Source organism: Sesamum indicum, linkage group LG7, assembly GCF_026168435.1.
Source record: "Sesamum indicum cultivar Baizhima isolate 11 linkage group LG7, ASM2616843v1, whole genome shotgun sequence".
NCBI classification, from domain to species: domain Eukaryota; kingdom Viridiplantae; phylum Streptophyta; class Magnoliopsida; order Lamiales; family Pedaliaceae; genus Sesamum; species Sesamum indicum.
In genome coordinates, this window is record NC_142663.1 from 12835083 (window position 1) to 12862717 (window position 27635).

Sequence of the window (27635 nt, forward strand, 5' to 3'; positions counted from 1 at the left end):
CGGTTTGGGTTATATCTATTCATTCATTTATTTATTTTATTTTATTAACTGTTGTATGTTTCAAAAAATAAAATTTGTCAAATTTTAAATTTACATTAAAGCTAGACAATGAAATTTCTTAGAACGGATGATGCAATTTTTTATGTGATTTCCATAATAATATTGTAAGAATGTGTTACTAAGTTAGTTACTTATTAGTAGCATTTCATGTCATGTAGACCGACCAAATAAAACTAATTATTTAAATTTTCAATGGATATACATTTATCAACATTGAAATTTAAATAATGGTCTTGACTTTGATTAGATGATGAACTAATATTAATTTTAGATAATGATCTCAAACTAATTATCCAAATGATGGATAAATTAATATTAATTGATTATGAAATTGAAATAAGTTCAAAATAAGAATGATGGTGTAAGAATTGAAAAGAATAGATAAAAGTTATGTATGGATAAAACTCTCATCCATTTGAATTTATATTTAACTTTGATTTTATGATTTTTCTATCAATTTGAGTTCAATCAAATTTTATATATTCTATAAATTAGTCAAATTTAACTAATTTAAGTTCTGTCCTATATATATATATTTTTTGGTATTTTCTAAGTTAAGTTTTTATTTAATTTTATCATAAAATTAATTTTGAATTATTACGAAATCAAATATGACAAATTCCGGCGATTAATTTGGTCAATATATCAATACATAACAAATTAATGTAAATAAAATATGCATTAAAATGATTATATACTTTTTTTAGTTGATAAATTTACTGAAAATTTACAAATTCAATCATTCAAATTAACAGATAAAAATGAATGTATTATGGGATTAAAATATATTAATATGCTTGAGTATTTTAGGGTATTAAATATTTACCCACCTCCACAAGAATCTTAAGATATGAAATCCTACTCTACCCATACCCACTCCTATAATTTTATGAGTTTACGGTGGATTTAGACCCACCCCACATGCGATAGAATATGAATACAAGTATGAAAGTTTAAACTAAGTACAAGCCTAGCAAAGCGTCTGCTGTTCAATCATAGATTGAGCCTCCATCTATTTGCAAAATTGGAGTGATCAATGTTATAAGAATATTATTATTATTTATTTATTTATTAAGAAAGTAACTATATGTTATATTATATTGAATACAAAGTGTAAGCATCACCCGACCTTAGCTCAGTTGGTAGAGTGGAGGACTGTAGTTGGTACGAAAGCTTGCAGCTAAATCCTTAGGTCGCTGGTTCGAATCCGGCAGGTCGGATTTCCTATTTTCAACTACAACAATGTTGTTACTAAGTCAAGACCTCTCGATTTTTGTTGGATAAAAAAATAATAATAATACATCTCGTTATTAACAGTAGTGAATACAAAATTATTGGGATATATACATCGTTTTTCTATGAGATTTAGTATAATTATATGTAAAATATTTGTCATTCAAAAAATTACATCTACTATATTTGGTATTTATTTTTATCCAATAGAACTGAATATATACATCCTCATATGTATTAATATTTTGAAAATATATAAGTATAATTTGATTATAAAATAATTGATTAACCTGCAATAAGTCAATATCAATGATAAATATAATTTTTTAATTTTTCTAATTAATATTAGCAAATTCAATAAATTTTGACTAACAATGAGTATATTTATAGACAGAACAAATATCATGGATACTCAATGTAATTTCACAAATCATATAAAATTTACATATAATTATATCAAATTTTAGAGATAGCAGTCTAATTATTCCTAAATAGTAATAGGATTGATTATTTGCATTTGACACATGGTTAGCTTAAACTAATAATCTTGAAATAAAATCGATCAAAATGTTTTAATACTAATAATTATGTGCTATGCCAAAAATAACAATAACCTACAAAAACATACAGTAATTGTGTGAATGACACGTAGTGAGGGTGATGATTAAAGAAAAATGATATTATTTAAAACAATAAGAAATTAATCAAAATTAATATAAATATATAATGTATAGGGATAATTACACTTTTTTTTCTTGGGGTTTGGTGTAATTATATGTATACCCTCCATGCTTTGAGAAATTATATATAGCACACATGAGATTTGTTTCCGCCTAACAAATAAGTTCTTCCGTTAGTCAAAATTCACCAAGTTTGCAAATATTAATAAAAATATATTTATATTTACCATCAATTGACTTATTACTGACTTATTGTAAGTTAATTAAATCTTTTTATGACCAAATTACCCTCGTACAGCTTCACGCATTAATGTATATATTCATTGTTATAAGGGTAGTTTAATTCGAAAAAATGTGTTTGACCTACAATAAGTCAATAACAAGTCAATCGAGAATAAATATCAATTTTTATTTAGTCTTTTTTTTGTCAACATCAATAAATTCAGTGAGTTTTCACTAATGAAAAAACTTATTTATTTGATGAAAATAAATATTAACAATGTTAGATGTAATTTTTTAAATTATAAAAACTCTGCATATAATTACACTAAATCTCAAAAGAAAAGAGCGTAATTATCCGCAATGTTTAAAAAAGACTTGAGATGAAGCTAAGGTACACTACACATTTAATATTTCACCGACCTACACCTACTTTAATTGCATTGAAGTTGGTGTAATCATATTCCACTACCTTTAATTAATTACCAATCTTGACCAAATTGACCCACCAAAATGCAAGTCAACGAATATTCTATTTTTTTTTATCTAATTATTAAATCAAGCTTAAATCGGATTTGGTGGCTTCTCAAATAAAGAATTAATTATATTTAAATTTAATTTATTATATTTAACAAACTAAATTCAAATAAGCTTTTATCGATTAGTTTTAGATCGAATAAATTAATGATTGGGATTTGTTTTCCGTTGGTAATTAAGGAACATCAAGACTTGTGGTTTAAACATGATACTTTAATTAATTATTATACCTCCTTTTATAACCCATACCAAAATGCATAAATATTCCAAGGAAAAAAAAGTAATATTAATAATTATTTCATACACTATAAATAAGTGCAGTTTTTAAAACTATGGTATATAAATAATATTGATTATAACCAAACAAATCAACGTCTAACCATGATTCATCAATATTTCTTAAAGCACTTGCAATGATGTTTTATGTACAAAAATATATCTATATGTGTGTGTTAAATGATGATTTTATACACAACTTTTTATATATCAGATATTCTTGCTAATAATAATCTTTATGGAGTATCAATGATCGGTTGTCTGAATGGTGAGCGGAGGTCTTATAATTAAAAGATTGTGAGTTTGATTCTACATATGTGAAGGTATTTAGTGTACTTTTAATAGTGGTATTTCTTTTTTTGTGCATTTTGAATTTATTGATTGATTTCGAAATATTTGATATATTGCATACTGAATATTGTAATAACAGTATTATAATTTAGAAATATCGATATTTGATTTATAAAGAAAAAAAATTATGAAATAATAGTTACTATTAAAACTGTGAAATTAAAATGAGCAATTACCATCTAGTAATACAGTTGGGTTCCTTTGATCAAGACCCTGGCCTTTTATATTAAGCTAGGCTCATTCATCTATAACCCATAATTGAATATATGGATTAATTATACATAAAATTTCTCTAAAAATATAAAATTATAATTTTTTTAAAAAAAATTAAAATTATACTTATACCTCTTTGAGAAGTCATTCTTTATACTCGATTCTCTTTTATTAAAATTTAGATGAAAAATGATAAATCTAACCAAAAAATTGCATAAATTTCTAATTTTATCCATCATTTAATATTTTTATATACAAGTTTGAAATTAATATGCATGGCTATACGTTGTAAGTTTATTGTAATATATTCTATAAATATTTATTATATTGATGTATTGATTGAATCAATATATTTTATAATTTATTGTTATATTAATATATTGATTAAATTGATATACTGCACATTACTTATTTGAAGCCAATCAATAAAAGTTCCTCTGGGTTTTAAACCTAATAAAGAAAACTTACACAAAATTTTCCATGCAATTGGTAAGTTCTTAATTTCAACTCGAGTTCGATTCAATTAGTAAAAGAACAATAAACTATGTTTGTAATATCAAATTATTAGAATTTTGTCTCGTGTTTGGTTCGATGAATGTTTGTTTCTCTTTCTTAATCACGATTCAACTGAATAGCTGCATTTTTTGCGCCGAAAACTCTGAATAAAATCATTTAAAGTGATTATTTGGGTTATTGCTACTCCAGATGAAAGGGATACACCTCAATTATCCAAGATGAATTCTACAAAACGCACTACCGTTAGAATAACACTAAGAAGGCTCCGATTATAACCTTTTGATGTTTAACTTAGTTGGTCGTAAGAGAAAGGATAATGAAGGTCGTAAGAATATTAGGGTAGCAAAATTTGTACGTGTACCTATTTAGGAAATTATTTACATATTTTTTTTAATTATATGACTTCACATGAAGTGCGGAAACCAAAATGATCAAATAATTACAGTATACCCATATGTATTAAAATTTTTGACTACGTCGGACTCAAATTCTTATATATACTTTTTAAATTTAATAATAATTGAAACAAATTAATTTAAATAATAAAGTGTTGTTGGAGTGAGTTTAAAGGCATGTAATGTAAGCGAGGGGGGAATATTGTTGGATTCATTTGTTGGAGTTGGAGAAGCTTTTGAAAAAGTCGCTCAAAGTCGTCTCCAACAGCCCGCACAACCATCTGTCCAGGATTTTCTTCGCCTTTCACTTCTTCTAAGGTATACACACTCCTTCAAACTCGAACCTCTTAATTTTGTGTTTGCTTGATCGATTTTAACCATTTAAGGCTTTGATTCATCATTCTATTTGGTACCGTTTTTAGATTTCTAGGATTGTTGTTGTCTGATGTAAATATTTCTCATGTTTTTTCCTTCTGTTGCGAATTAGTGGAAATTGAGCATAATTGGTTATTTTATTAGATAGCTTTGTTAATTGTTTGATCTCTCTCTTTCGGTATATTTTCTGAATCATCTCTTTTTGTTTGAAGGTTTATATGAAATTTCTGGTAATTTTTATGACTTTGATGATATCAACTTTGAGAATAAAGATCGATTTTAACCTTTGTTGTGCTTGTGCTCACAGCGTGCCTGGTAGGGTTTATACTGTATTTGCTGTCGATTTTATCAATTCAAGACTTATTTTCTCTAGGTTTTTCGGCCTTGAGTTTTATGATTTTAGACGTTTAGTCACAAAGGTTTTGAATAATTGAAGAATTGTTTCAGAGTGTTGCGGAGCCGTTTTTAGAAGATGAGCGACAATTTGATGGATAAAGTGAACCAGTTAGGCGAGCGCTTGAAGATTGGGGGGTCTGAGGTTGGGCAAAAGATCAGTGCTGGTATGAGCTCAATGAGTTTCAAGATGAAGGAATTTTTCCAAGGCCCAAATCAGGCAGACAAGCTTGTAGAGGAAGCCACAGCTGAGACGCTGGATGAGCCTGACTGGGCCCTGAATCTTGAACTATGCGACATGATCAACCACGACAGAGTCAACAGTCTGGAGTTGATAAGGGGAATGAAGAAAAGAATCATGTTGAAGAACCCCAGGGTTCAGTACTTGGCTCTGGTGTTGCTCGAAACCGTCGTAAAGAATTGCGAGAAGGCATTCTCTGAGGTTGCATCTGAGAGAGTGCTGGACGAGATGGTGAAGTTGATTGATGACCCTCAAACTGTCGTCAATAATCGGAACAAGGCTTTGGTGCTGATCGAATCATGGGGAGAGTCTTCAAACGAGTTGCGTTACTTACCTGTTTATGAAGAGACTTACAAGGTAATCTTGCATTGTGTGTGGGCCTAGTGTGCTTTCTCTCGTGTATTACTATTCTTTATTATTTGCTTTAAAATTAGACCAGCAATGCATAACATTCTGAGGCTTTCCTTTTTTTACTGCAATATTGTTCTCTGTCTGCCAACTTCTATTTTATTCAGAGGATCCTTCCATGTCATCTTAGTTTTTATCCCCACCACAGATATTTGAACTGACATCCTGTATGATTCAAGTGATTATTTGATTTTTTACTCATGCACAGTGCTAAATACGAAACTTTCTGGAATATCAATTGAATGCTAATATTTTCCATTACATTATGCCGGAATTTATTAATTGAGGACAAGTAGTTAATTCTGGTGCAATACCTGTTAGCAGAAATGATTCAGGAATTTCCGAGAATTTGACAAATTCAACTGATCACTTAATAGCTTATATGGCTTGAACCTCTAAGTTGACCGGTTTGACTATTTTCCATGCCATTTCAGAGTTTGAAATCCAGGGGTATACGTTTCCCTAGTCGCGATAATGAGAGTCTGGCTCCTATATTTACTCCTCCAAGATCAGTAGCAGCTTCTGAATCAAACGCCACATTGGCGCAACAACTTCATCATGAAATCCCTGCACAAAGCTTTTCAGCTGAACAAACTAAGGAAGCATTTGATGTGGCAAGAAATAGTATAGAGCTTCTAAGCACTGTTTTATCCTCTTCTCCACAACAAGATGCTCTGCAGGTACTGTTACTGGTTTATCTCTGCTGTCAAATGTACCATTTAAGGTGTCTTGTTCTTTTCATTGTGCGTATGAGCTTGTTGAACCGTGAAACTGCTTTACTCTGTTCTCGTTTCCAGACATTGGTGTTGCCCATGGACTCATTTCACTACATGTACATGATGTTCACACTTTTTTGGCCCTTGTGTAAGGCCTCTGGCATCCTTAATATGTGTACATTCACTATGAAGAAAATTTACCAGTAGTGGTAGTTCCAAACTTTTGAAATAGAATCTCTTGTAACAGTTTGATCAAGGTTAATGCATCGTCCATTGGCAATATATATTTATGGGGCATTCTGGTCATACGAGTCATTTTATGTTGTCCTCGTCTGAGATTAATTTTGGTTTGGCATGCAGGATGAGTTGACCAGCACGCTTTTACAACAGTGTCGTGAGTCCCAGTACACTGTTCAGAGAATCATTGAAACAGCTGGGGAAAACGAGGCCTTGCTTTTCGAAGCACTGAATGTGAATGATGAAATACAAAAAGTTTTATCTAAATATGAAGACATGAAACAACCTTTGGTGGTACCTCGGGAACCAGAACCAGCCATGATACCTGTTGCTGTAGAGCCCGATGACTCGCCTCGTGTAGGGAACGAAGAAGCCCTGATCAGGAAACCATCAAACGCTCGGACTGGAGGTCAGGGAGGGAACAACGACGAGATGATGGATGATCTTGATGAAATGATATTTGGTAAGAAATCTGGTAGCACATCGGAAGCAGCACACGACACAAAGAAAAAGCAGCCCAACAAAGATGATCTCATTACTTTCTGAATACAAGAATGCTTGATTGATGTCAAGGAACTCTCATGAGGCCAGTGTTGATATACGTACATTGTTTAACTTGGATTTTTATTTAAATGATGATAGGAGGAGTAACCACTTTTTTCTTCGTACCTTCTTTCGGGTTTGTTGATGTTGTAGAACATCAGATTTGGGGATCCCCTATTCATATTTGGTTATCAATTTGGAGAACTATTTAAATAAAAAGATAGAATAGTGCTCTCTCTCATTTCTGCATTTTCTTTTTGGACTGTCAACATTCAAGGCGTCTAAGTTTAACCTAAGAGTGTCCCAACTGAGAGCTCCTAAGCCACCGGCAAAAATGGGCGGAGGGCAACAATCCACCGCAGGATCTCAGCTATCTTCCCTCCTCTTTGCTCTTTTGGCAGTGGGAGTAAGTCGCCAAAAACTAAAAAATTGTAAATTAAGCGGCAGTATAATATTGCAAAATGGGGAAAAAAATGTTAAAATTAAAGTGTTTGGCAAAACATCTTAATATATATAATTTTACTAATAAGTTGTAGAAGATATGATAGAATTGCTTGTAGTTTTTCTGCTTATATCAAGTAATTTAAACAGTTGGAAAGTAAAATATGTAGATCGAAAACGGTCTTTCGAGTTTATTTTCAGACGCTGAATGAAAACAACCCCTATGCATGCAACTCGAATACCTAAAATTTTTGTTTCCTCACATGAGATGAGAGCTTCATAATTAACTCTGGGGATGGCAATTGAGGCAGGTGCAACGTGTTCTGGTCCCGAACTCATCAAAAATAGGGTGGGATTGGGTCCAGATCAAAAGCGGAGGTCGGATAGTTGTGGCCGCTCCAAATCCAATACCCGGACAATGCAGTTGCTCTAGTGATGATTTTAGATTTGCAGGAACGTGCGGAATATCGGGTTGTGGAAGACATGCATATATAATATAATATATGATGGATTTTGTTTAATCAACAGGTTCTTGGATGTGTGAACAAGTAAGAGGCATGTCATGTCACGGTTAGAGCTCAGCCTCAGCAGGCCATATCAATTAATTCCGAATCCTAAGAAACTAAATATATATATATATATATATATATATATGTTTTTGGTCAAGCAGCATGCAGCCACGTCCACGACGACAACGTGCACTGCATTATATGAATATATCGTTTCATTCATTCGGACACGATCTTACTCACATGTATGTACTCTTATGCCAGCGACGAATTATGCATTGACGCCCTAATTCTTCTACCCCGACACTGCTGTTGTCGTTAATGTTACCCTTTAACTTGCCGCTCATTCCGCCTTAATTACTACCAACTTTCTTCCATTTCCAATGCCAACTACCGCTGCCGCTATTCTCAATAATCATAACCTTGATTGAATGTTTGGTCTCTCTCACACATATTAAATATTAAATGATTCTTTTTTTAACTATTTAAACTTTTAAATAATTTGATAATTTAATATGGTATTAGAGTTAGATAAAAAAAAATCATGTACAAGACTCGATAGATAATTATGTCTGCATACAATACGATAGAGTGTGCGTGCATATGCAATCTGTATAATGTGCATCAATTAGTTGGTGTGTTAAATTTTAAAACTAATCATCACTACTTAAAAAGTTTGGCTCTTGCATGACGCATACTCAAAATCCAATCATAATGTTTGGTTTTGTTTTTAACTTGTTTTGGGGTGTTTTGTGGAGATAGAGAGAGGAAAAATAAAAATAAATAAGTATAAGTTAGAAATAGTGTGTATGTTGGATTTTTTTTTGAAGATAATATAAAATAAGTATGGTATGTTTAATGTTGGGTAGTAGGGAGACAAAAAGTACTGTTCATTGTCAAATCATGTCTCTTTTATATATATTTATATATATATGTATGAAAATATATATAATTAGTTGTATTTTTTGGATAAAAAAATAATCAAAATACTATTTTAAAATAATGCAAAATATACCTAAAACTTGTAAATAAAAAACAAGCCAAAACATGGTGTATGTTAAGCCCATTTCAAAGATGGACCAGAATAAAAAACAAACATAGTGAATGTGTTTTCCATCCAAAAACAGAGAACCAAAAATGTACCGTGTCTTTGTTTTAGTTAATCCTTGTATGTATATTATAAATAATTTTTTGTATTTTAAAATATACTATAAATATAAATAAAAGAACATAAACCAACATATAGTATGTTTTATCTAAAAAAAGAAACTAACTTACAATAATTATTAGCAGAACATAATTAATTGACACAGTGGTGTCGCAACCTGACTTTTATGAGTAGATAGTTCTTTTTTTACATGTTTCAACTCAGAAACATGAATTATTTACTGTTATTCATAGAATATAGGATAATTTGAAATAAAAAATACAATTAAAATAAAAAAAAAGGGACAATAGTGTCCGAAAGCGGAAAGGCTTTGAGTTACAACTGTAACTCCCAGTCGAAATATTTGTACAGCAAAAGCCCGCCTGTCAACAGTAGATATAAACACCACCAACAACACCCACACGCATTCTGCGAAATTCAAATACGGACTGCACGCTATAATCTATATAATACACAACCTTTTGTTCTACAAGACACAGAGAGAGAGAAAAGGCTTCAGACGAGGTGGCGGGCCGACGCATTAAACTCCTAGACGTTTGTCTTTGCCCTCTTTGAGGTATGACACGACACTTAGTTCTTGCATCAAATATATATCCATTGCAGTCTGTTAATGATCTTTGTATGACATCAATCCCTTGTATTTTTTTAACTATATTTTGCTGAAAGAATGATCTTTAACAGATGATGATCTTACCTTAGTTGTTATGTGTATCTTGTTATTCAGCTACTCTTTTACCTTAAAGTCTGCTTTTCAAGGTTTTTATCAAAGATCTCGCAATCAAAACTGGATTTTGAGATTCTTTTGGTTGTGTGTGTGGGCTGTGAGTACCTTGGATGCTGTAGAGGTGTTTATTTGAACTTGGTGTATTGTCACTGAGCTGCATTATTCAGTTCTTGTGTGAATTTTTAATTTTTTCGACCTCCGATTTGATGATTGTTTTGAAGCATTATCATTGAGGCCCTGATAAAAATTAAGAGTCCCTTATAGTTTACAGATGACACTTTCCATTGTTGAATCCAATTCACTTATGTTTAGAGAATGCAGAACTTAGAAGTCAGACTCATTTAAGCATATATTTATATATATATATATTTTCAGGGTCGAATTGTTCGTATATTGAGAGTGGAATCTCTGAAAATGGCATCCAAATCATTTAAGGCCAGCATATCGGATCTATCGACAGCATCCGATGTGCTGGATTCTCAGAATGGGAAGCCACCGCTGCCTCCACAAGCACGTGTAACGTTTGCTCGGAGGACCTCATCGGGCCGTTATGTCAACTTTTCAAGGGATGATCTTGATAGCGAACTTGGCAGCAGCGATTATCTGAACTACACGGTGCATATACCGCCGACCCCTGATAACCAGCCTAGTAACCCTGTCTCACAGAAGGTTGAAGAGCAATACGTGTCTAGTTCACTCTTTACTGGTGGATATAACAGCATAACACGGGCTCATTTGATGGATAAAGTCATTGATTCGGATCCTAACCATCCACAGATGGCGGGCGTGAAAGGGTCTTCTTGTGCCATTAATGGATGTGATGGCAAGGTGATGAGCGACGAGAGGGGAAATGACATCCTCCCGTGTGAGTGTGATTTCAAGATATGCCGAGACTGTTACATAGATGTGCTTAAGACAGGAGAGGGTATTTGTCCCGGGTGCAAGGAGCAATACAAAACTACTGATTTGAACGAAGCTTTGGAGAATTGGAGATCACTGCCGCAGCTTCCACCACCATCTGGGATGTCAAAAACGGAGAGGAGGTTGTCCTTGATGAAATCATCAAAGTCATTTCTGATGAGGAACCAGACAGGAGATTTTGATCACAATCGTTGGCTGTTTGAGACGAAGGCCACGTACGGTTATGGCAATGCTATATGGCCAAAGGAGGATGGCTTTGAAAATGGTAAGGATGATGACATTGTTGAGCCTTCTGAGTTTATGAACAAGCCATGGAGACCACTTACTCGCAAGTTAAAGATTCCAGCCGCCATCATCAGCCCATACAGGTACAACGTCCTCTCTGGCCTATTCTTTTTCTTCTGATGCTATTCAAATTCTCTTAGCAGTTTGCTTCTTTATTAACAATTGTGCTCATGCTCCAGAGACGATGGTGCATATGCTGATCTACATTTTCTTGCTATGTAATCTATGCTTGTAGGCTTCTAATTGCTATCCGAATGGTTGTTCTTGGGTTTTTCTTGGCATGGAGAGTTCGTCATCCCAACAACGATGCTGTCTGGCTTTGGGGCATGTCTATAGTTTGTGAAATATGGTTCGCCTTTTCTTGGATTCTTGACCAGTTGCCAAAGCTCTGCCCTGTAAATCGGGCTACTGATCTAAATGTCTTGAAAGATAAATTTGAGACACCTAATCCAAGCAATCCCATGGGAAAGTCTGATCTCCCTGGCATCGATGTCTTTGTTTCTACTGCAGATCCAGAGAAGGAGCCACCTCTTGTCACTGCTAATACCATTTTGTCAATACTAGCAGCTGATTATCCAGTCGAAAAGCTTGCTTGCTATGTTTCTGATGATGGAGGTGCACTTCTGACCTTTGAGGCCATGGCAGAAGCAGCAAGTTTTGCAAATATATGGGTACCGTTCTGTCGCAAACATAGGATTGAACCTAGAAATCCAGAAACTTATTTCAATCTGAAGAAAGATCCTACCAAGAACAAGGTTCTTAGTGACTTCGTCAAAGATAGAAGACGTGTGAAGCGTGAGTATGATGAGTTTAAGGTTCGCATTAATAGTCTGCCAGACTCTATTCGACGCCGATCTGATGCCTATCATGCTAGGGAAGAACTTATAGCCATGAAAGAACAGAGACTCAAGAAAGAAGAAGAACCTTTAGAGGCTGTCAAGATAAAGAAAGCTACATGGATGGCAGATGGAACCCATTGGCCAGGCACTTGGTTGACTTCAGCAGCTGACCACTCAAAGGGTGATCATGCAGGAATAATACAGGTATCAATTAACACACACACACACACACACACACATATATATATATATATTTATGTATATATCTCCAACGGGTAACCAGTGGGTACAAAGTTAATTATCTTATTATCATGTAGGTGATGCTGAAGCCGCCAAGTGATGAACCGCTTTGTGGCATAGGCGAGGAGTACAGTGTGATAGACGTGAGCAGTGTTGATATCCGTCTACCAATGCTTGTATATGTTTCTCGTGAAAAGCGGCCTGGCTATGATCACAATAAGAAAGCAGGTGCCATGAACGCTCTAGTCCGTGCTTCCGCAATCATGTCTAATGGACCTTTCATTCTCAACCTTGATTGTGACCACTACATCTATAACTCACAAGCCATGAGAGAAGGAATGTGTTTCATGATGGACAGAGGTGGCGACCGTATCTGCTACGTTCAGTTCCCACAGAGATTTGAGGGTATTGACCCATCTGATCGTTATGCCAATAGGAATACGGTCTTCTTCGATGGCAATATGCGAGCTCTGGATGGGCTGCAGGGTCCCGTTTATGTTGGAACAGGATGCCTGTTTAGGCGAATCGCACTTTATGGTTTTGATCCACCTCGTGCCAAAGAGCACAGCGCTGGCTTCTGCAGTTGTTGCTTCGGCCATCGAAAGAAGCATGCTGCAATTGCTAACACACCAGAAGAAAATAGAGCCTTGAGAATGGGCGATTCTGATGATGAAGAGATGAATCTTTCACTTGCTCCAAAAATGTTTGGCAACTCAAATCTACTTATTGATTCGATTCCAGTGGCAGAGTTTCAAGGCCGGCCTCTGGCTGATCATCCATCTGTGAAGAACGGAAGACTTCCGGGTGCCCTCACCATACCCCGTGAACCTCTTGACGCATCAACTATTGCCGAAGCAATAAGTGTCATCTCCTGTTGGTACGAGGATAAAACGGAATGGGGACAACGCGTTGGGTGGATTTACGGGTCTGTTACGGAAGACGTTGTCACAGGATACAGGATGCACAATAGGGGGTGGAAATCAGTTTACTGTGTAACAAAACGTGATGCCTTCCGTGGGACTGCACCGATCAACCTTACAGATAGGCTCCATCAGGTCCTCCGCTGGGCTACCGGTTCGGTTGAGATATTCTTCTCGCGGAACAATGCCTTTCTAGCAAGCTCAAGAATGAAGGTCTTGCAAAGGATAGCATACCTCAATGTAGGAATCTACCCTTTCACCTCCGTTTTCTTGATTGTCTACTGCTTTCTCCCTGCACTATCTCTCTTCTCGGGCCAGTTCATCGTCCAAACTCTGAACGTCACTTTCTTGATCTACCTCCTGATCATTACCATGACACTCTGTGCACTTGCTGTGCTGGAGGTGAAATGGTCCGGGATCGAGCTGGAGGAGTGGTGGAGGAATGAACAATTCTGGCTGATCGGAGGGACCAGCGCACACTTGGCTGCCGTCTTCCAAGGGCTGCTGAAAGTGATTGCTGGAGTCGAAATCTCTTTCACCTTGACATCAAAATCAGCAGGGGACGACGAGGACGACGACTTTGCTGATCTTTACATGGTGAAATGGACATCCCTCATGATACCTCCCATTGTTATCATAATGGTGAACTTGATAGCAATAGCGGTGGGCGTTAGCCGGACGATATACAGCGTTATACCGCAATGGAGCCGTCTCCTGGGTGGAGTGTTCTTCAGCTTTTGGGTGCTGGCACATCTCTACCCCTTTGCAAAGGGACTGATGGGGAGAAGAGGAAGAACACCTACCATTGTGTATGTATGGTCAGGGCTGATTGCCATCACCATATCCCTGCTATGGGTGGCCATAAATCCCCCCAGTGGAGCTAACCAGAACCAGATTGGTGGCTCATTTCAGTTCCCTTGATCAAAACATACACTCTTTTCAATCAACTTTCCATTTTGTTTCATCTCCAACTCCAAACATACACACTATATTGATGTTGTATCTGTTGGGAAATCCAGCAACTTACACAATAAATTTATTCTTTCATTTGTTTTACCTCTTCTCGTCGATATCAAATATATATAACTGATTAACACTATCATTAAAATAGGATAACTATACGTTTGTGGAATTCGAGCATATATAACCTTATAGAAATAAGGCTTGAATTTTACCAATTAATTTAGACCTCGTTGGCCTTTTCATACTTTGTTAATAATGTTCGTTCTGATGGCAATATTTAAAGCTACTCCAAAAACTGGCGACATCACTCCATGACATAGAAGGCAGTTTGCTTCTTTTTCAAAAGTTCCGAGCACAAATTGTCTTTTTTCTTTTGTCTTTTTAAAGAAGATTTTATGACTATTAGTATTTTTGCAAGGATAAAAGGCATTTAACTCGTTAATTACACAAATGGTTTTGGCTAACTTTTTTTAGTTTTTGATAAGTTGTGGTCACGCCATAATTTTAGAGGGCTTCTGCAAATAAAGACTTAAGAACTGCAGCGAACATAACACAAGGCGTGGGGACGGATTATCTACAGAGTGTTTATGTCTCATATGTTATTTTGCAGTCGGAGTGGCTTGAGATAGGCCGTGGCCACTACTTATCACTTGACAGTTTCTATCCTTCATTGCACAAGTGTGCATAACATAAGACGTAGGTACCTACAACTTATCTATGCATGGCATTTTTTTAATACGGTCCACTATCCAACTTATGTAATTTCTCAATAATCGTCACATAAAGCATTTTTTTGTGGAAAAATGTATAAAAATATTGATTTTTTGCTATATATATCTTTTTTTGAAAATATAATTTCAGGCTTAGGTCTCTTGAAAATTCTGCTAACGGAAGGAGACGTATCATCGATTTGATTGCGTCAGATTTTATAAGAATCCAACATCAATGTTTTCACAAGTCTTTATATAAATTTGTATTTAAATGTATTGGGTAATTGATGTAATAATTAACTGAATCTTATTATAAAAGATAAAAAAAGAAAAAGTACTTTTACTATGAATTTCTCAATATGTTTCTAGATAATGATGTCTCGATATATTTCAATTAGGTTAATTATAAGTACAGCCCTTTAAAAAATACGAAATTATACTTTATCCCAAAAACTTTAAAAATTATATTTACATCCCATCTGAAAATTCTTTATTTACACTGAATCCTCTCTTTCGTTAGGTTTGGATGAAAAATATTGATGTCAGCAAAAGAAATTATATAATTTTTTAATTTTTTTCTTTATTTAATATTTTTATGTATACTTTTGTACTTAATGGAATAAATATAATATCTATATATGGAGCAAGGATAACATTATTACCTTTTTTCCTTTAAGTACAAAATTATTACACAAGAGTGTTACATGAGGGGTAAAATTAAAAATTTTATTTAATTATTTTGCTAAAATCAGTATTTTTCGTCTAAATCCTAATTAAAAAAAGTCAAGTGTAAACGATGACTTTTCAAATGGAATGTAAGTGCAATTTTAAAAATATAATTTTATATTTCTAGAGAGAGTTCAAATGTAATTAAAAGCGGGCGAGGAAGTGGGGGAATTTAATGTCGCCTTCCCATCCTTTCCTCAACGGAAAATGAGAAAGCACCAATAGTTATAAACCTGATATAAATTTAGAGAAATTTTAAGTTTATTGGTCTATCATTCCTACTATAATATAAAAAAATTAATATATGTATTTCCTCCAAATCAGTTTCTTATTCTCTCTAAAACTTCCCCTACAAATAAAATACATGGTGGTATTTATAGATCACCAAAATTGTAATTACAAAATACACCATAACTATTATAATTACAAATCATCATGGGGGATACAAAAGGGAATAACATAATGGATATTAAAAATAAATATCAAAAGATGTATGCATTCATATATATACATATTATATATAATATTCCCCCTGAATACATACATCTTTATCATATACATCCTGCAATAAAATAATTGAGCGTGATTAAATAAGGTACATGTGATTTGTGCACGAAATGAGTGCCAGCTCACAATTAATCCCACCACTGTCTCACAAGTATTTAATCATCAAAACTGGGTTAATTATAATTAAACATTTTCGTATAAATTATTGATAACGTGGTTGGTGCATTAATTTGGGAATAATATATTACAGTTACACTTTAACCATATTTAAGGAATTAAAAATACATTTATACCAAATACATATATATATATGTATATATATATAATTATAAGGACCTAATTGCTAAATATATCGAAATCTTTACAAATATCTCCAACAAAGGAATAAAAATCATATTTGGATAAGTTGACAAAAATAAAAAAAATTATGTATGAGGAAAAGCATTTAGTTCATTTGTAACTTTAATTAGGAGACGTGAGAGATGTGTGAGAGAGAAAATATATTGTAGCAAATTTCCAAATAAATAAAAATAAATAAGAGTACCAACAAAATATTATAATTCACATTTTTGGAATTTTTTGTGTGCAATATTTTTTAAGTTTCCAAATTTGAAATAATATTACCAAATATCTATATATATATGATGCTATCAAATAGCCGACTCTCTAGACTTCTATCCATTCCATGCTGTCATTACGTAACATCGAGGGTATTTGGCTAAATTTATTTAAAATAATTTATAAATTCATGCATCCTGCAACATGTTTGGATATTTTTTTTTTTAAAATATGCTCTTAAAATATTTAGATAAATAAAATTACAAATTTATAAGACATTACTAACAATTATTTTGTAATTAATATGACAAGCCCTCAAACGTCATATAAAAAAAGGTAATTACATTGACACCTTTTAAAATTACGTCTAAATTACACAAAATACTCTGTGTTTTTTGCAAAGTTATAGACACGCCACTTAGAGGGTGTTAATAGTGTATCGTTCCAATTTTATCATATGTCCCCGAAGGGACATGTTAATAGTGTAATATACCTTAGAGTGTGTTGGGGGGGAGGGGGAGGGGGGAACTTTGAGTATTAAATAGAGTATATATTCTTGTAATTACAACTATAACTTTAGGGGTATAAATATAACTTTACAAAAATATGAATTATTTATGTATTTAAATCTAATCTCAAGCGATATCAACGTAATTTACCCTATAAAGTATTTTTAAAATTTTATAAACTTAGCTAAAGACCCTCTTAGAGTTGCATATATAAGCTAATGTTTTGACTTTAGCTACTTCACAAGGAAGGAAAATTCTTATCCGAATCAAGTTTTGTCAAATCAAATCAATCACGAAGCAGGTACATTACACTTGTTATATGATTTGTTACTTTTTATGAACTGTACACTAATCACACAAAAAGTGTATCACACTAGCTATATAAAAGATTCAAATTCGATCGAGTTAGAGCTATTAATAAAGCTACTTAACATTTGGAGTTGAGGTAGTGTTATTTCAAACCCCACCCTCATGAGAGGTCAAAATGAAATAAAATTCTAAATGTGAAATAAAATAGAGTTTAAAAGCGGAGAAAATGAGCGAGTGAGATGCGGTCACTGGAAGAATGTGAAAGAAAATTCAAAGTGCAGAGCGTACGTAACGCAAATGTAAAAGGAATGGTGGTATGCAAGTGTATTTCAACACTGTCACACATAATCAATGAAAACTACCCCCTCTTTTCCTTTGTTTCATTTTTGTTGGTTATTTATTATACTTGGATTTAAGGCACCCACCAAATTAAATGAAAACCCACAAAGACGGCAACACCAATAAATTTGCATTGGCGTGCGACATTCACATTCACACGCTCCACCCGAAACCCAATCCATCGCCCCCACATTACTACTCTACTGTTCCTCCATCCACACACCAACCTCATTTTCACCCTCTCTTCCTCACATCCTCCTGTCCCTTTACTTACATTTTGTAGGCTTCTCTTTTTAGTTGTACCCGTTGCGGTCCTACGTGATTTTTACGAGCATTTAAAATATGAGATAAAAAGACAAAAAAAAAATCCGTGAAAAGAAAGAAACTAAGAGTGAGGTGAAAGAGAAAAAAAAAATAAATTATAATTATAGGTTTGTTATGGTGAGAGAGAAGCTTGGAGTAGTGGGTTGAGAGGAAAAATATTAATAATATTACAATTGTGATATTATTTGAAATGATATTAAAATTACTATGCTGACCAAATTTTTCGTTGAAGGAAAAAATAAATTAAAGGGTATTTTTGGGTGTTTAGAAATCGATACGACAAAAGGTTTTTATTTATATTAGTACAGATAGATACTGGAGCCCAATACTTGCGCGCGTATAATCAGATAAATACGACATAAATTCTGAAAATAAGAATCAATGTATGATTGAAACGGAGCAAGTGACGTACATCATAATCGAATATGCGATAATCTGGTAATAAATAGAGCAACAAAGCCAGTTTACTATAAGCAGACCGACACTTATATGTGTTGGGCTCATACTCAAAATATGTGTATAGTTAAAGAGTTTTGAAATCTCAATCCTACCCTATAGATATATTCCCTTTCATCCCTTTGTTTGTGATGATTTAATTCCTTCCTTTATTTCTATTATTATTATTATTTGTTATGATGGTTAGGGGTTTACTTTGATTTGGTGTAGGTTGTACAGATATTAATCTAAAGATTAGGCCGAGAAGAATGAATATCAAATTAGGGAAACTTCATAGTCACGGAATGTCCTTTTCGTCCACTGTTGCTTAATTTTATTATAATAGCCCCATCGATATATTTATAAATCAAGTCCAATTTTCATTAAATCAAGAATTATGAGCTGACTTTCGCCGTCTCATAATATATTCACATAAAATAATAAGTTATGTATATATCCTCCAGTAAGATTCGAACTTGCACCATTCACGTTGAGATTACAGTGATTGCTGGTTAGTGGCCCATTATAAAATAATCAAATTTTTTTAAAAATTGTTTCATATATTACGTAAGTAAAATAGAGGCATGCTCTGGTGGTTTAGACATTCTGTTTTGATCCTTCTATTTACGTACTATAAGGTAATATATCATAATAAGGGTTTATTGCAAGCAAATACTTTGTGATATTGTAAATGAATAAATTATTCTTTTATGAAAAAAAAATATTAATTTACTTTCCTGTATTTGTTAAAGTGAAGCAATTAAGACATAAACTGCTTTATGTTAAGAAACATAGGGAAGTAAATTGATATTTTTTTTCATAAGGGATAATTTGCTCATTTGTAATATCACATGTGTTTGCCTGCATTTTGCTCGTTATCAAAATAAATCTTCGTTACGATTCAGTATTCTTGACATCTTGTGTGCATATTATAAGGTTTTGCTCAATTCATAAGATCGAGGTCTCACAACCTTGAGTTTCAGTCCCATGTTGTATGTTTACTTCTATAATAATTTATTATTTTCTTGTATCATTTAAACGTATTTGTTAGACTAAAAAACTTGATATATATTTTCAATATATTAAATAATATACAGAAGGACATCTATAAATTAAAAAAAAAAAGAAGAAAGAAAGAAAATACAAACAAAATTATTATTGAAAAAAAAAATTGAGACCTGTAATTGAACAGAATCCTCCTAAAGCCCCACATGAATTGGAAGGAAAAAGAGGTGGAGATTTAATGCTCTTTGTAAATTCAGTTACCATACAACGATATCGAAAATTCTAGCTCGATTTTGATTAGGCTGAATTTGAATTAATTATATGATATATATAATATATTTATCGTGTGATTGTTGTATAATTTAAAAAAAAAATTACCAATCGTATTTCTTTCAAGCCTGATTTAAGAAAGATTTTCCATATCTATACACTACTTATTAAGGGAAAAACCTACAAAGTAACCCACATGCCTAGTAGATGATAAATTACCTAGATATCCCCAATTATATTCACTTTTTTTACAATTAATAATTAATTTTATTAATAAATTTTCATTATTATCTATTAATTGTTGTTGCATGCAGTTTTCGCAAGCCTATAAGAAAGAATTGTCATGTGATATGAGGGGGGAAAAAAGACATTTAAGAAAATAAACAAATGTGGTGCGAAGGGAGCGTAAAGAAAGAAACGTGGAGCGGAATGAGAGAAGAAAAATAAATTGTAATTGTAATTTTTTTAAAAAATGTAGAAATTTGTACAGAACAAAAACATAAGATAGTTGGTAGAAAGAAAAAAAATATAATTATAAAATTATTAAAGTATATTAAAATTACTATTATGAAACTATTGAAATTATTATTTTGATAATATTTTATAGGGAAAGAAATAAATTAAAAGATAAATATGAATATTCATTATATTATAATAGTACATATATATACTTAAATTTAATTTATTTACTAGTTTTTGATTATTTTTTATATTTTATGCAATTAGATAAATATAATAAAAAAATGAAATTATATGGAGGCATCAAGTGTGTTTGGATGTATGGTTAATATTGTAAAATTGGGTGGAATTTGATTTGAATTAAATTAGGGTATAAGTAGGGGATTTGAATAATGAAATTTGGAGGTTGTAGACTCAATTATTTTAGGGTAAAACTGAGGAATTGACTGAGCAAAGAAGGGTAGGTAGGTGCAAGGAAGGAAGAGGATCGGGTCTCTCAAAACGGGTCAGCAGTTGCAGCTACTTCTTCTTCCCTCCTCTCTCTCCATACTCCTACCTACCTAACACCCCAAACTCCCTTCCTCCCCCAATCTTCCCGTATTTATTTATTATTTCCTTCTCTCTTCTTCCTTCTTCTCAGAACTCTCTCTGAGTCTCTTCCCCCACCTAACCTAACCTCTCTTCTCTCTTCTCTCATCTTCTTTCCCTCTGTTCACACTCACTCCTCTGATTTGTTTCAAGAGCTAGCACAAACAGAGGAAATCATCTCTGTAGCTCGTGAAACATCAGTTTTCCTGTGTGTTTGGAGGAGATCACGAATCATCCGGACACAATGTTGTCGGTGGCTTCTGTTGAAACTCAGAATCCAGAGCTGTCTTCCTCTCTGGTTTTGCCTCAGAATCAAACATCAGAAACTCATGTTTTTGTGTCCAAACTCCCCGCCATCCCCATTTCCAATCACCTCCCTCTGCACACCTACTGTTTCGAGAATCTGTCGCAGTATCCTGATCGGTCGTGCCTTTTGGTGGGTAGTACCGGGAAGTCCTACTCCTTCGCTGAAACACATCTCGTTTGCCGGAAGGTCGCCGCTGGTTTATCCAATCTCGGAATCAGGAAGGGCGATGTCGTCATGGCGCTCCTCCAGAACTGCGCTGAATTTGTTTTCACTTTCATGGGAGCTTCAATGATTGGTGCGGTTACCACTACCGCAAATCCTTTCTGCACCACGAAAGAGATTTTCAAGCAATTCAATGCCTCCAAATCGAAAGTCATCATCACGCAATCGCAATACGTCGACAAGCTCCGCGACCCCGGGGATAGTTCTCTGGTGTTCGGCGAAGACTTTTCCGTTATCACGATCGACAGTCCGCCGGAAGGATGCTTGCATTTCTCGGTGCTCTCGGAAGCAAACGAGAATGAAGCGCCGGAAGTGGAAATCGATCCGGACGACGCCGTGGCGCTCCCCTTTTCTTCAGGCACCACGGGATTACCCAAAGGCGTCATCCTGACTCACAAAAGCCTAATCACCAGCGTCGCTCAACAAGTCGACGGCGAGAATCCGAATCTATACTTGAAGCCAGACGACGTCGTGCTCTGTGTCCTGCCATTGTTTCACATATACTCATTGAACTCGGTGCTGTTATGTTCGTTGAGAGCGGGAGCGCCGGTTCTGCTGATGCAGAAATTCGAGATAGGTTCTCTGCTGGAGCTGATACAGAGACACCGTGTCTCGGTGGCCGCGGTGGTGCCGCCGTTGGTCCTGGCATTGGCAAAGAACCCATTGGTGGATAACTTCGATTTAAGCTCGATCCGGATGGTGCTGTCGGGTGCCGCGCCGCTGGGCAAGGAGCTGGAGGCGGCACTGCTCAGCCGTGTGCCACAGGCGGTATTTGGGCAGGTACGCTCACTTCCACCGTCGCCGGCGGCGGCCACAACCAACTAAACTAACAAACTTAACCAAAGAAATCATGTCTTGAAAAAGCTCCCAAATCAGTTATTCACGATTTCGAAGCCAAAAATTTCCAAAAATCCACTTTCCCGTACGTTTTTAGGAATATTCCCGCCTTGAAATATTCACCCATAATATTCAAGATTGTTGGATATTTCAAGATTGTGCAGATAGCAATAAAAAGAATATGATATAATATATTTGAATAAATTATAATAAAATGCAGATACATAGACATATATTTAGCGTGTAGGAAAAAGTAGTTGGAGGGTGGAGGTAGGTGGGAGGGATGACCGTAAATTTCTATGATAACAATTTACCAAAAATTTTAATCTAAACTAAATTTAATTATAATCTAAAGGAATTGATTGGGTCGTGTAAATTTTGAGTAGGAATTTTATCAAGTTGACAAGGCCAATGAGATCTACCATTTTGTGTATCCCAACGTGCTCTCTTCACTTGCTTTTCATTCACACTAAGATTTCCTCTCCTTCATATCTCTTCATTAATATAATAAAGTCAAACTTCCGAGTAAGATTGGAATGGGACAGTGCATATTTCTTGGCACTCACCCTTATCCTCAGATTCAATTTTCTATTTTATTGTAACTTTACTATAAATTATTGATAATATGTTCCGATATAAAAAATTCAAAAAAAATAATACTTTATTGTAGTTATAGTCATTTTCTTTATATTTATATATATATTATTTATCTCCTTGAAAATATAAAAATATGATTATGTTATCTTCATTAATACATTACACAGTTGGTATTTTCCATTTAAAACTTTACTATAATTTTTCAAGGTGTAAGTATGATTTTAAAAGTTTTTTTTGAAGAAAAAAAAGTATAATTTTGTATTTTGTAATATTGATCTCAATTAGCGTAATTGACTCTAGAATATTTCCGTACATTAATTAAATTACCTTATAATTTATTAGGGGATTTAATTAGAGAGGTGGAGGTAATTGAAAGGAGCTAGGGCCACCTCTTTTCTTGGTCATGAATCACCATCCGTGAGTGCCAATTGCCAACCCAACTAACTTTCTTGGCTACCTACTAATCAAGAACTTTGACGTTATTTGTGTCATTTCACTTTAATGTTTTGGTGAAATTTCATGAGTTTTGGTGTGCTGACCAGGTCATCAATTGACCTTCTCTTTGTCGCTTTCAAGAACCATCAAAGTTACCAAAAAACTCTACCACACTCTTATTGTTTGAGATACATAGCCAAGATTTTATGTTTGTTTGCAATTTGGATTGAAATGAAGAGGACAAATTGTACAGTACTAGCACAACAATTTTCCATAAATTTATTGGTCCTAGCTACAATGCCTGTCTAATTACTTCCCCCTCTATGCATGATGGCGATGGTGATTAATGAAATGACTTAAATTAGTGGTGTATATATAGGGTTATGGAATGACGGAGGCTGGACCAGTACTATCAATGTCCCCGGCGTTCGCCAAGCAACCATTGCCTACAAAATCAGGGTCGTGTGGGAACGTGGTACGCAATGCTGAACTCAAGGTGGTCGACCCTGAAACCGGCTGCTCCCTCCCCCGCAACCATCCTGGTGAAATTTGCATCCGCGGACCACAGATCATGAAAGGTACTACTATTACTGCCGTTGCTGCTGCTACTACTAGACACATATATATAAACATATAGTTAAGATTTTGCCAGGAAGTTTAACGTGATAAATAATATTGTTATAATTAGGATACTTGAATGACGCTGAGGCGACTGCTAGAACCATAGATGTGGACGGATGGCTCCATACCGGTGACATTGGCTATGTGGATGATGATGATGATGTCTTCATTGTTGATAGAGTCAAAGAACTCATCAAATTCAAAGGCTTTCAGGTATTACCACAAACATATATTACCTAGTGAAATTAATTAAATTCAAGCTCAAATCAAACAAATTATTGTTCAATATATATGTGTTGCAGGTACCACCAGCAGAGCTGGAGGCCCTTCTCATAAGCCATCCCAATATTGCTGATGCCGCTGTTGTCCCGTGAGTCCATTAATTTATTTCTTCTTTTTCTCCACAACTATTTTTTTCCCAACTAAGCAAAAATCAGATAATTTACATCGACTGCACGCAGGCAAAAAGATGAGGCTGCCGGTGAAGTTCCGGTCGCCTTTGTGGTTCGATCAAATGGATTCGAACTCACAGAGGAAGCTGTCAAAGAATTCATCTCCAAACAGGTCAATTCATAGATCTCTCACAGTTTAAACTTTTAGATGAGATTGTCATTCAGCATTATATATATACATACAATAAAGACGAGCAATTAAAGTTGCGTACATGCAGGTGGTGTTTTACAAGAGACTGCACAAAGTGTACTTTGTTCATGCCATTCCCAAATCCCCAGCTGGGAAAATTTTAAGGAAGGATCTGAGAGCCAAACTGGCAGCAGCAGCACCATCCTCTACATCTTAATTAATTAGTATATTATCAATTGAATTAGTTTTGGAGTTAATTATTTTTGTTGGCCTCAATTTATTATTATGTATAACGGCGTGCCTTGTGCATATAAATTAATCTTGTGTGCTACTACAAACTACATTTTCATTCTGTAGTGTTTCTGCCTTTTTTTTTTTTTTAACTTATTCAACTGTAATATCTATGGAATTCAATTGAATTCTTTCCTAATAAGAAGTTGAGTGTGTGATTCTTTGTTTTCTTGCTCATTCTGGACATACTGCGTATGATGCTATTCGATATATAAATTAGCAACCGGGCACAGTCGATATCTGTACACAATATATTAAAAAAATATTAATATCTCTAATTATAACAAAAATTAGCATTTTTTTAAAAATTATTAAGTTATTTTAACTTTATATATTAGTGGCCATAATGATGAATGACAATGCAAAAATGATGATTTAAAACTTGAAAAGATTTGAAAGACTCATAAAAGTTAAGTATATCTTAATGATTTGTAATGAATATGTTAAGTGATAATTATTATTAAATGAAGTATTTAGTTGGTAAATTCCACTATAAAACTACGTAAAATAGGCAATTACTTTCGTATAAGTTACAAAAGCATTTTAATAAAATCATATTAAATAAAACACAAATTGAGTAATGTCTTATAAATTTCAAAAGATTGAGACTTCGTCCTTCTTAAACGTCTTCACAATATTAACTAAAATTTGACCTCATCTTCCAAAATATCTACTGTTTCAAATTCTACGTGGTCGTAACAAGCGCCACCCGACCCACCAAACTCTTCAACCCTTTGATTCGTGTACTCTTCATTCAGAGGGCTTTTGGATTTGAGTTCCACACATGTCCTGGGTACTTTTGTCGACTTAAAAAGTAATTTCTAGTTATGAATTTATTGATATATTTATGAGGGTTTTTTCTTTTTTTTAAGTAAGAGCTACGAACTATTGTTAATTGAATCATTTTTGTCAACATAAATATTTAATAAAAACTATTACAATAATAATGTCCTATTCAACAATCCTTACTAATATAGTACACAATAACTCCTATTATGGGTATATAACATTCCACGCACATGGCGGATTTCAGACCCATGACTTTAAGATCATGGAATCTTAACTTTGTTAACTGAGCATGGCTCATTGACATATTTATGAGGATTTCAAATATCTTAATGTATTGTACGGTATTATAAATTATTTTTATTTTTTAAAAAAAAAGTGGACTATCTGATTATGAGGGTGTTTGGCTAGTGTGTCTTATGAGATGCTTTTATGGCTTATAAGATATTAAATTTTATTATAAAAATAAATTCATAAAGTATTTAGATAAAATAAGATTATGGAGTTCATAAGATGTTAGGAATGACAAATTTATAATTATTTGAATGAATTTGTTAAAGAAATAATTTGGTAACTCCTTACTATTTTTCTCAAATAACTAATTAGTTCATAATATCTTATTTTTAGAGATTATAAGCTCTTTTCCTGAAAAAATTCCTAAATAAATAATAACATATTATAAGCTTTCAAACATTTTCTAAGATACTTGGTTAAATTGCATAAAACCCACATGCATTTCCAAAATTCAGCTAAAACCCCCTCTCATGTTGTAAAAATATGCAAAAGAAAACGTCTTTTATGATAGCGAAGAGGGGTGTTTCAATCTTTCTCAAGTCTAAAATATGTGGAAAAACATCAAAACATAATTATATTTGCACGAAGAGCATGTCTGACCCACCTTCCATTAGTTTTTAATGAAATGGAGATTTTACGCATTGTTTTACAAAATAAGACTCTTTTTTTCTTTTTTTTGGCTGCATATTTCCAAAACGCAAGAGAAATTTTAACTAATTTCTTAAAAAACAACAGGTAAAAATGGAATTTATTCAAAGTATTTTAAAGAATTTATAAGCTGACTCAAACACCTTCCAACTACATTATGGATTTTTATGAAAGCCTACTGAATCCAACGAAAGTTAGAGTAGAGTATTTTTATTTGTTTAAATATATATATATATATATATATATATTAATAATCGAATTAAACTCGAGCCGAGATTGAAAGCACATCAAACAAATTTTTACTAATCAATCCAATCAAATATAGAGTAATTAGATCAAATTTTGGGTAAATTACAGTAACCCCCTCTCGAATTTGACATAGTTACGGATACTCTAATTGTTTGAAAAATCACAAATACCTCATAATTTTAACGATCACCCAACGTCTAGTCTAATCCACCAGTCTCCATTAGTTTTCCACTTTTTTCAATGAACCAACCAAATGCTCTTGTGGACTATAAATTTAATTATATTTATTTTTAAATTTTTTGTTGACTAATTGAGCAACTTTTTTTTTTATAATTTTCAAATTTTTCGATCCAACTCATCTGAGTTTTTTTACAATTATTTAATTTTTTTCAAGAAAGAAGAAAAAAATATAAAATTGTCAAAATTGATAATTTCAAACTTCTATTAAAAATTATATAATTTTATTAAATATTAAAATATTTATAATTATGTCAAATCTCATATGAGCTTGTTGGAATTAATTTTTTAAATTTTTGAATATTTGTTATGCAAAACTTAGGTCATAAAAACAAAGGGTTAGACCGGTTTCGAACCGGAGACCAACACTGATCGGTTGTGCGATTA

General features: G+C 33.6%; 3 protein-coding genes and 1 non-coding gene across 6 annotated transcripts; all 4 read left to right on the plus strand.

The window, feature by feature from the left end:
• Positions 1–1184: 1184 nt before the first annotated feature.
• TRNAY-GUA (transfer RNA tyrosine (anticodon GUA)) lies at positions 1185–1280 on the plus strand. The gene is made up of 2 exons: positions 1185–1221; positions 1245–1280. It is a non-coding gene; the product is annotated as a tRNA-Tyr (tRNA).
• Positions 1281–4639: 3359 nt separating this feature from the next.
• On the plus strand, positions 4640–7634 carry LOC105166826 (TOM1-like protein 1). Of its 3 annotated transcripts, none has more exons than XM_011086313.3 (4): positions 4640–4798; positions 5303–5846; positions 6332–6577; positions 6974–7634. In XM_011086313.3, the coding sequence occupies exons 2-4, from the start codon at positions 5328–5330 to the stop codon at positions 7394–7396; spliced, it is 1188 nt and encodes a 395-aa protein (XP_011084615.3). In that variant the 5' UTR covers positions 4640–4798; positions 5303–5327; the 3' UTR covers positions 7397–7634. The 3 variants fall into 3 exon arrangements, with proteins under 3 accessions (XP_011084615.3, XP_088738670.1, XP_088738671.1); XM_088882544.1 differs by having other exon boundaries at positions 4663–4798; positions 5292–5846; XM_088882545.1 differs by lacking the exon at positions 4640–4798 and adding an exon at positions 5067–5170.
• A 2295-nt stretch (positions 7635–9929) lies between these two features.
• On the plus strand, positions 9930–14495 carry LOC105166824 (cellulose synthase-like protein D3). Its single transcript, XM_011086312.3, has 4 exons — positions 9930–10067; positions 10611–11524; positions 11677–12484; positions 12598–14495. Exons 2-4 carry the CDS (start codon positions 10650–10652, stop codon positions 14359–14361), a joined length of 3447 nt encoding a protein of 1148 aa, XP_011084614.1. The 5' UTR covers positions 9930–10067; positions 10611–10649; the 3' UTR covers positions 14362–14495.
• Positions 14496–21124: 6629 nt separating this feature from the next.
• On the plus strand, positions 21125–25211 carry 4CL3 (4-coumarate:CoA ligase 3). The gene is made up of 6 exons (XM_011086311.3): positions 21125–22451; positions 23920–24118; positions 24229–24374; positions 24464–24531; positions 24623–24725; positions 24832–25211. Exons 1-6 carry the CDS (start codon positions 21387–21389, stop codon positions 24958–24960), a joined length of 1710 nt encoding a protein of 569 aa, XP_011084613.1. The 5' UTR covers positions 21125–21386; the 3' UTR covers positions 24961–25211.
• Positions 25212–27635: the final 2424 nt, after the last annotated feature.